The following is a 9,589-nucleotide window of genomic DNA, read 5'->3' on the forward strand; positions in this document are numbered from 1 at the left end:
TAGGCCTCTTCTGTTCGGAAATCAGTTGAAGACGGGGAATGGGAGTTCTACCAAGGGTTCATTTGTCATATTTGCATTGAAAAGGTAGGAAGGTCAGAACGAGGAAGACTTCATTTACTTCCTCATTTTGGGACCCCTCCCCATGAAAGGGACCACATACCCATTTAAAGGAGCAAACTGCGCATGCTTAATAGCTTTTGAACTAATTACCATACGAAGCAGGGAATGGGATGTACCAAAGTTATGACTATGCATTTGTATTTTGGGTATTCTATACTTGTATAGATAAAAGGACTCTGTAATCACCTGTAAATTGCGGTGTGTATTTGGGAGTTGTCCTGCACGCTGCCCAGCGTTGCAATAAACATACACTTTCTAGCATTAAACTGTTAGAGAGTCTTTGTCTGACACAGTTGGATATCGGTACTAGATCAATATCCGTACTTTTAATAAATCATTCTGGTTACTTCACCATCGTCATTGCCATCATTCTGTACTCCAGGTGGCCAGATAAGGCTGACAGCTCACAGACAGCTGACATCTGCTGCATCCCAGCTTCTTCTTTGCTAGTTTCATTCTTCTTAGGACAATTCTTTCATTTCTCCTTCAAGGATAATTCTGAGCTTCCCTAAATCAACAATACTCTTCTCTTATCTAAGCAATTCATCAGGAATGAAGCTTTCTAGGCTCTATAGTCCTAACTGAAAAAAGCCTCGCCAAGGAAACCTCAAATCATTACATTTCTGTGAGCGTGTTCACAGGGCTTCTTGGATGAGGGAAGAGACGAGAATGTTGACTCCATGATCACAAGGCTTGATTAATTACTTTATGATATATATATTACATTATCACTATACTAAAAAGAAAAAGAAGGACAGGTTTTCTCAGAAGCTAACTAAGCCAAGAATAGAAAAGAAAGGAATGATAACAAACGCAGCTCTCTCAGACTCTGTCCGAGATAACCCAGTCCTCGATTGGCCATTAATTATAAACATCCAAGATGGGCCAATCACAGGTGCACCTGTTGCATTCCACAGCAGCAGATAACCATTGTTTACATTCTGTCTCTGAGGACTCATAGCTTCTCAGAAGGAAAAATCCTAAAGAAAGGATTTTTAGTGAAAAGATGTCTGCTACACATTTCCTATCGATGGCAAAGCTCCTTAGAAAACTCAAGGGATGGCTGAAGCTCTGCTTAAAGATGATACATTCCCTTTTCCCTCCTCTCAGCTGGCGGGGCAAAAGGGCCTCCTCAGACACAGCCATCTCCTCTCCAGTCCTCCTGCACTTGCTTTTCCCAATTAAGGCAAGCAAAACTGCCTACCTCACTATGTTCTTTGGGCCTCTGAAAGGGACTGTCCACTTAGCTACAGCCTGGCAAGGAAGGGAGTCTTACAACACTCTGGATATTTTTGACTTTTATTGCCTCTCTGGCTGAAACAAAGTATCCCCTCACTACTTCTCCATCTTCATCATTCTGTCCTGCAGGTGGCCTGTCCAGGCTGACAGCTTGGAGTGCCTGCAGGGTCCAGCTCCGCTGCAGACCAGCTTTTCCTCTCACAGCTTAATTCTTATTATGAAAATTCTTTCATTTCTACTTAAAAGATACCTCAGAGCTTCCCTAAATTAACAACACTCTATTCTAAGCTAAACAATTATCCTCTATTATCTAAGCTATCCACATTCTATAGTCCTTAAAAGCTGATCCCTATATTTCCTAATTTTTTTAAACTTTCAACTTTTTGAGAAAGAAGAACAACAGAGCTTTAAATTGAACCTAACAACACACCTAACCGAACCTAACCAAACCTAACCTAACCAAACCTAACAGCTAAACTGAGCAAATATCAAAACTATCACGTTTCCTATCTACGGCACAGCTCCTCTTAATACTCAGGGGATGGCTGGAGCTCTGCCGAGAGATGACACATCCCCTTTTCCCTCCTCTCGGCTGGCGGGGCACAAGGACCTCCTCAGGCGCAGGTGTCTCCTCTCCAGTCTTCCTGCACTTGCTTGGCTGAGATGATCAGAGCAGCCAGGCTGGAGGCAGGATTGCCTGAGGTCACAAAGGGATGCTGCCCAGAGGAAAAAGAACAAAGAAAGGAACTCTTACTTTCCAGGATCCCATCCTCACGGGTTCAAGCAGGATTCCCTGGCTACCAGGAAGACACACAAAGAGCACCAAGGGCAGCATGTCCCCCTGCGCCTTCCTGTGCTGGGAGCTGTCTGTGCCACGTGGCCCACACTCCTCCTCATCCCTCCCTGCAGGTGTCCTCAGCTCCCAGGGCTTTTGGCCCCTTTGCTTTTTCTTACCTGCAGGAGTTCCTGGGCAGACCAGCGCCTGTCCTCGTCTGCCTGCAGGCAGCAGCGGAGGAAGTCGCGCAGGAGAGCCGAGTGGTGCCTGGGGTGCTGCAGTTTTGGGGGCCCGTTCCTTTCTATCAGCTCAAAAACCTACAGCACATGGATGCAAGAGGACACTCCACCTGCTCCTTTGCTAGCCACACAGAGCTCTCTCCACACAGAGCCCTCTTGCTAAGCTGCACCTTACCCTGAGACGGGCTTCCCGCTGGTAAGGAGCTTCCCCTTCCACCATTTCCAGCCCCACGATCCCCAGGGACCAGATGTCCACTTTGGGGCCGTAGGCTTCTCCTCTCACCACCTCCGGTGCCATCCAGCTGGGAGTGCCGACGCTGGAGCTGCGCTTGCTGCGCTCAGGGCTGAGCTGAGCACAGAGGCCAAAGTCACCTGAGGACAAAAACAAAGCCTGTCAAAGCCAGCTACCACTGGCAAAGGGGCCAAAACCATTGCCCACTCCAAGCCTGACCAGGCCATGCTGAATCTAGCTGAAAAAGCAGCTGAGCTCTCCTTCCATGTGGCTGGAGCCAGGCAAATAAGGCATTGGTCACTTCAAAAACACCCTGATGATTCACGCACTGGCCAAGCGGCGCTTCTGCCCAAGTGGCAGTCACCAAAATGTGAGTGCAAGGCATATGCTGGAAATGCTGCAGCCCAGCAGGGATACCCACCCAACTTGACAGATCCATCCATGCCCACAAGAACGTTGCTGCTTTTGATGTCCCTATGGATGACTTGGCGGGAATGAAGGAAATGCAGTCCTTGCAGGCACTGAGAGAGAAAAAGGAGGGAGGGAAAGTTAACGTGCAGGATCTGATTTCATCCCACCAGCAAGGAAAGAGCTCAACGGGATTGACGGCTTTCTCAGGGAATTGTGAGTGAGGGTGCAGCACCATGGTGCTGTCACCAAGAAGAGCTTGCTGCTTCAACACTCTTGGAAGTTTTTTCTAGATTTCCAAGCAAAGGCATCTGGTCTCCCAGAAGTTCCACCAGCCTTCGGTAGGAAGCGCGTCACCTTTGGCTGGGAGGCGGCACGGCAAAGATTTTTGGGGAAGCCTAGTGGCAGCAGAGGAGGAAGCAGCACCTTCGAGCTGTTCCAGAATCCCTCGCCATCTGGGCTGCAATGCTAGCCTTTGAAGCTGAGGACAGCTCTTTGCCCTCAGCTTGAAATTCTGCCACCTGCATGCTGCCTTCCAGTGGCAAGCAATGTAGGACAGACAGACAGGCTCCAGGCAAACATTCCCAGGCAAAGCTGAGAAGAGGAAGCAAGTGAAACCAAGCGACAGAGCGAGCGCCAGCGCCAGAGGACAGACAGGATGGAAGAGTGCAAGAACAGAGCCTGAGGAGTGCGGGGACACCGGCAGGCAGTTCACTTCCCATGCTCTTTCTTCTCCTGTGTGTTGTGACAGCAGCAGCAGCAGCAGCAGCAGCAGCAAAAGAAAGGTGAGAGCAAGAAATCTCAGCTCTCCTTAACCTCCAGCTGACAAGCAGCATCCTGGGCAGGCCTGGGGAAGCACAAGCAGGATCCCTCACCTCCCGACAGACAGCGCCTATCTGTCCTTCCTCCAGGTACACTGCCCTGAGCACATCAAACAAGGTGCCGCCGTCCATGAACTCCATGGCCAGCCAGAGCTCCGCATCCACCAGGTAGCTGAAAGAAGAAAACCACGGCATGGAGAGACAGCAATGGGCACAGCCTCAGTCACCCCAGGGCCTGAGCCAGGTTTTTGCAACTGCTCTCCAAGCTACATGTGCCACAAGAGATTATTGAACACCAGCTCCACCTCCTCCCACGCTCTGGAGACAAGCAGAGAAATCATCACCAGCTCCGTTCTCTGCCAGTGACCAAAGGGCATCGCCTCTTCTGGCTTGCACGAGCTAAAGCTACATTGACATGAGAATACGCCAACCTGTCTAAGTAGGTAACGATATTGGGATTCCTATTGTCCCTCATGGCCAGGATTTCATTGGCAGCCAGCTCCTCGGACATCTCCTCCTCGAGTGACATGATCTTGATTGCCACCTGAAATGACATTGGCGACCGTTACCTTGAGAAGACGCACCCTGCTGGAGATCACAAGGAGCACGGAGCGAGTGCTGGCGCAATGAGGCAGCGGGCTGTGCCAAAGTGCCTTGTCACTAGACAGCAGAGCTTAGCAGAAGCACCAAAGGCCATCCCAAATGCATTCTGCCCCCTGAGCCTAGACTGCACTTCAGAGGAACAGCCTCTGCTGCAGACATGGAGCAGCCATCCAAACCTCCAGGCAGAGCTCACAGCAGCGGGGAAAGCGCTCCAGAGCTGCAAAATGGCATGGGGCTGTTGGCACTTTACCTGTTGTCCGCTGCTGGTGTCAAGGGCTTTATAAACAGCTCCAAACCCCCTAGAAAGTCAAAGCAGCAGAAAGAGCCCTTTATCCCTTGGCAGTGAAAGCAAGCCCAGGCAGCAGATCTCCCCAGGCTGCCTGGACGCCTTCCTTAGAAAATGCCTGGCTGCGGCGTCTCTCTGGCCAGCAGCACGTGAGCCCGTGAGCCCTCTGCCATGCGGGGCAGGCTGTCCAAGGGAACACTAAGGTCCAGCATGAAGACCAAGGGCCGCTGGAAATCGCCAAGGCCCACACCCAGCCAGGCAATTTCCAAACCTAAGGGGGAACTCTCTCCTTGTGCGGGTGTGCATGCATGTGTGTGTCAAAAAAGTGAGAACAATTAGAGTCAGAAGACTGTCCTTGAGAATCTGACATTTCTTGAATGGCAAGGTGCTCTTTCAGGCCAGAAAGCTGCAGGGCAGGGGGTTTCCCAGCTCCTGCTCCTCGTTGCTGCAAGCAAGACACTGCCAGCATCAACTTGTCTTTGATGAGGCCTTTGGATTGCTCTGACCGAGCAGTCCAGGCAGGCAACAGGAGGTCAAGCCAGAGCCTGACCATGATTGGACCTTGCCTGACTTCACACTTGATATTGCACTGGCCAAAGACCTGGCCCACACTTTTGTAAAATGAGCCGATGTCACACTTACCCTCGTCCGAGTTCTTCAAATGCCGTGTATTTGCTCATTGGCTGGCCCAGACTCGCGATGCTCCCTGAAAGACAGAAGCAGTGCAGGGCGCTCACTCGCACACAGAGACGCCACTCCCCAGAGCGTCCCAAAGACAGCCCCACTGCTGGCAGCTCTGAGCCCTTTGCGGTCCCTTGGCCTCCAGCGGCTGAGACCAACACGTGGGAGGGCCATCTTCTTGACCTTTCATCAGATGGCCTTTCCAAGAAGGCCTTTATTTCTTTCAAGCGCAGCATCCCATGCGATAAGCCAAAATGATGAGCCCTTAAGAAGGGGGCCCTAAGAGGTAACCAAGGGCCTTTGCAGCCTCTGCAGTCACACCCACCATCACTGGCAGGTCCACTGCCAGGGGCACAAAGTGTCTGAGCTGGAGGAGGAGTAAGAAGGAGAGCCAGAAAACAGCTGGGGCCAGAGAGCTCCCTGGGGCCTAGTCACTTGCTAGGTGCCAGCCTTCTGCTCAAGCAGAAACAAGCTCGGCTTTTGTCTTTGGCCCAGAAGGCAGCCCAGGCACAGCCAAGCCAGGCCCAGCTGCCCTCACAGGCAGCAGGGACTCCCTGAGCGCTGCCACGCTGCCTCAGAGCACAACAACAGCTTCTGCAGAGAGGCCTAAGTGCCTCTGAGACCGAGGGGCAACTTCTGGCGCAGCCTACACCCAGACACGCACACAACACACTGCTCTGGCAGACAAGAAATGCACCGGACGTACTCAGTGTCTTCAGGCCCTGCTCCTCCCTCATCTCGGGCTGCTGGGCTGCGCTGCTGCAGGAAGTGCCAGCAGCGGGGGGCGAGCTGGCTGCTGCAGGCCATGCTGGTCCAGCGGCACCAGGTTGAATTGCAGAGCCCGTCTTGAGCTGGGACAAGAAAGGATTGCCCGTCAGAAGGGTGGCTGGCACACATGCCCCGCGGAGCGCACGGCAAAAGCAAGGCCTTGGGAAGGTGCTGTCAGCCACCGCCAGGCCTCTCCAGCTAGGCCGTTTCCCACGTCCCCTTCTCAAAGGCAACTTTGGGAAAAGCCCAAAGGCTACTTGGATCCAGCCCCTCACAGCCACCTCCATGCTCCATGTTTTCAGCTTTTCTGCAAGACACTGGCAACAAGGTATTGCTGGGGCTGCCAAGATCCAGAAAGAGATCAGAGCAGGGCCCCAGAGCCTTGTTGCTTTCCTCCTCCTGTCTTTCCCTGGGCAATGAAATCAGCCCGGAGCTGGCATGCAACGGTCTGCTCAGAAGCCCGCAGTGTGTCCCTTCTCTGATCTGTTTCACGGATTTCCCCTCTCTATGGCAGCCTTTAGGGAGCGGCCCTTTGGAGCCGCCTTCCAGCCCTGCCCAGACCCACTCGCCCTTTACAATGCAGGGCTGCCAAGGATTCTCCTCTCCAAACTCTGCTCTGACTGGCTGGAAGCGAAGCACAGCCTGAAGCTAATTAGTCCATTAGGAGAGGGCAGGTCCCTTCCAGGGCCCAGTGTCTCCCAGGTATCCTGCAAGGCTGTCAATTGTGTCTTTGGGCCGCTCTGTCCGCTGACCATGGGCAGCCTGCACTGACAAGGGGCTGACTCCTACACTGAGAATCATTGAATGCTGCCTCCTGTCTGATCCCAAGAGACATTGTCGGGCCCTCTCAGCATCCCAGCTTAAATGTCAAACTTCCGAACCCATTGGCCGGGGCTCCCTGGCTTGCCTGAAGCAGCACTATGTCATGGCAGGAAGACAGACCGTCAGAATTTTCAGCCAAGAGCAACAAGGGCTGCTCCAAAACGGGAAGCCTGGCCCTGCACCAAAGGCAGTGCCAAGCTCAGCTGCCACTTACTGGCTCTGCAAGTTCAGGCTGTGGAGGGACAGCAGCTGGAGGCTTGATGTTCCTTTGCTGCTCTTCAGCCTCTTCCTCAATGACAGAGGCAGCCAGAGGAGCAGCTGACCCTGCTGTTGAGCCCTGCAGACAGACAGAAGTGAGAGAGATGGGCAAAAGCCAATCCCTTAGGAGCTGCTTTCTACTGAGCTGGGAAAGGACCCAGAAGAAGGGGAAATCATAGACTTTGATACAAGTGGGACTCTGAGTCACGAAAACCCGAGGAAGTTGGCTGAACGAGCTGCTACTCCATCTTGCTGTGCATTTGAACTTCCCTGCTGCCTAGAAGCAGCAAGATGCCTTGGAGCTGTCCCATTTGCCTTTCATCTCTTGAAAGGCTCTTCACTGGAAAATCAGCAAACAGCCAGGGCTCCCTCTGCTACTGCTGATGCCACCGGGCAGCTGGCCTTCCTTTCAGCCTCCCACGCTGGCACTCCACACTCGACTGCAACAGGCCAAGCTGGCAGAATTGCTGCACAATTCTCACACGCCAGCAACGTCTCAGCTTCCTTCGCCACTCACCAAAGGACAGGCTTGTCTCCATCCGCGTGTCAGGTGACCTGCAGCGAGCAAGGCAAAAGGAACCAGAGGCCCTTAGAAAAGTGCCCGTGCTGGCGACTCCCACAGCACAAGGCAGTCCCAACACAGAGCATTTCCCTTTCCCAACATGACTCCAGGAGCAACAGCTCTTTCCCACAGCCAGCAAGAGAACAACAAGGACGCTATAGTAGGCTCTGTCTACATTTGGGCCTCTTTTGCCAAGAGAGAAATAGAAACACAGTGGTGGAAATGCCCGCTGCTCTTCAAAAGTTTGAGCTTCTCTTGTGCCCAACAGCTCAAGCAGCATTTTCCTCTTCTCTTTCCTGCATTTTAGATCTCTATTCTTTTAAATTGCATGCCCTAATTCCCATCCCTTGGCTGAAGATGATAGCCCAGCAAAGCTTCCACAAAGGGCCCCTTCCCTGTGGCAGCTCCCTGCTGAAGCAGCCCAGGAACAGCTGCTGGGCTCAGCAGCAAACCCTCCCTGCATTGGAGTTTGTGCTGCATGGCCGAGGGAATCGCAGTCTTGGCACACCATCAAAAGGTCAAGTCACGCAGCCAAGGCCTCTAAGGGGCAGAATTTGGAGGGAAAGGTGCTTTCCTTTGCTCCTGGAGAGAACCACTGAGTTAGTGGAAGTACTTCTGAGGATCTCCCCTCAGAGTCTGCAATTTGCAGCTTGTCTCGCTTGAAGCAGCAAGCTGAGGAAATGACGGACTCTGCTGCCACACACTCTCTCGGGGAGGGAAGGCAACCGCTGCAGGTTGCACGGCAAATACTCTGCACCCGCCACCCTCTACAGATTCCCGCTTTTTAGCTGATGCTGCTGGCGGGACATTGACCAAAGCAGAGGCACCTTCATGGCCATTTTGTTCCCAAATAAACTCGGTCACTGGTGCGGCATCAGGAGCAGAGAGAAGCAAAAGCTGGGCGATGCCAGCCCCAGGAGAAACCTTTACTTACGAGTCAGCTGGGTCAGGTAGTAGCCAGAATAGACAACGGAAAAGACGGTGCAAACCGCGGCACAGACTTGCCCGATCATTTTGGCAGCACTGTGCGGGTTTGCACGCTGAATGCCACCCAAGGGAAAGCCAAGACTCCTCTCGGGGTGCAAGCCGTCTGCTGAGAACTCCTTGCGCATGAGGATCCTCCTGCAGGGAGCGAGCAGAAGAGCTGCTCTGGACAACCAGGCCTTGTGCGTACCGGGACAACACTGTGCTGACAGCACTGTGACATGGCACCGCTCCTTTGACCTCACAATAGCAGCTGCTCTGTGGCTTTCTTGTGCCCAGCAAGCCAACCTTCTGTACAGCTGATGTGAAAGAAAAGCCTGGGAAGTTCTCCTCACTCATAAAGCAGCAGCAAATGTCCTCCCAGCCCATAAGGCAGTGCTCAAAGCATCCCAGGGCAACTCAGAAAATGCACCAACCCAAGCGGCATCCAAGGAACCCAAGCAAACAAGACTTTTGGTCCCAAAAGCTTTGACTGAAAGCAAGTCTGCTTCTTTTAGATGGCATCCTAGCTGGTTCTGAAAAGCCTAACTTCTTCAATGACATTTAGGGGGCAAAAGAAGCAAAGATAATAAATTTCCAGGACTATTGTTGGCTGCAGTCACTTCTTGAGACGCGGGAGCATGCTGACCTTTGCTCTGACTTGCTTTGGAGGCTGACCTCCCTTTGTGGAGGGAGACCCTGGCTTAGCTCTTGACGCAAAGCTTCTCTGGTCCTGCTTGCTGTTTCTCTGGCAGCTGAAAGTCTCAGAACATCTGGAAGAGACGTGCGCTGATTCTTGGGCTGCCACACTT

At 52.7% G+C, this 9,589-nt stretch overlaps 1 protein-coding gene across 1 annotated transcript; it reads right to left on the reverse strand.

The window, feature by feature from the left end:
• Positions 1-1,973: 1,973 nt before the first annotated feature.
• On the reverse strand, positions 1,974-8,827 carry LOC136569222 (serine/threonine-protein kinase PAK 3-like). Its single transcript, XM_066569573.1, has 12 exons — positions 8,749-8,827; positions 7,770-7,807; positions 7,209-7,331; positions 6,111-6,255; positions 5,366-5,429; positions 4,688-4,736; positions 4,266-4,378; positions 3,889-4,006; positions 3,027-3,126; positions 2,549-2,745; positions 2,314-2,451; positions 1,974-2,075 (listed from the first exon to the last, which is right to left on the reverse strand). The coding sequence occupies exons 1-12, from the start codon at positions 8,825-8,827 to the stop codon at positions 1,974-1,976; spliced, it is 1,266 nt and encodes a 421-aa protein (XP_066425670.1).
• Positions 8,828-9,589: the final 762 nt, after the last annotated feature.

Source organism: Molothrus aeneus, chromosome Z, assembly GCF_037042795.1.
Source record: "Molothrus aeneus isolate 106 chromosome Z, BPBGC_Maene_1.0, whole genome shotgun sequence".
Taxonomy (NCBI): domain Eukaryota; kingdom Metazoa; phylum Chordata; class Aves; order Passeriformes; family Icteridae; genus Molothrus; species Molothrus aeneus.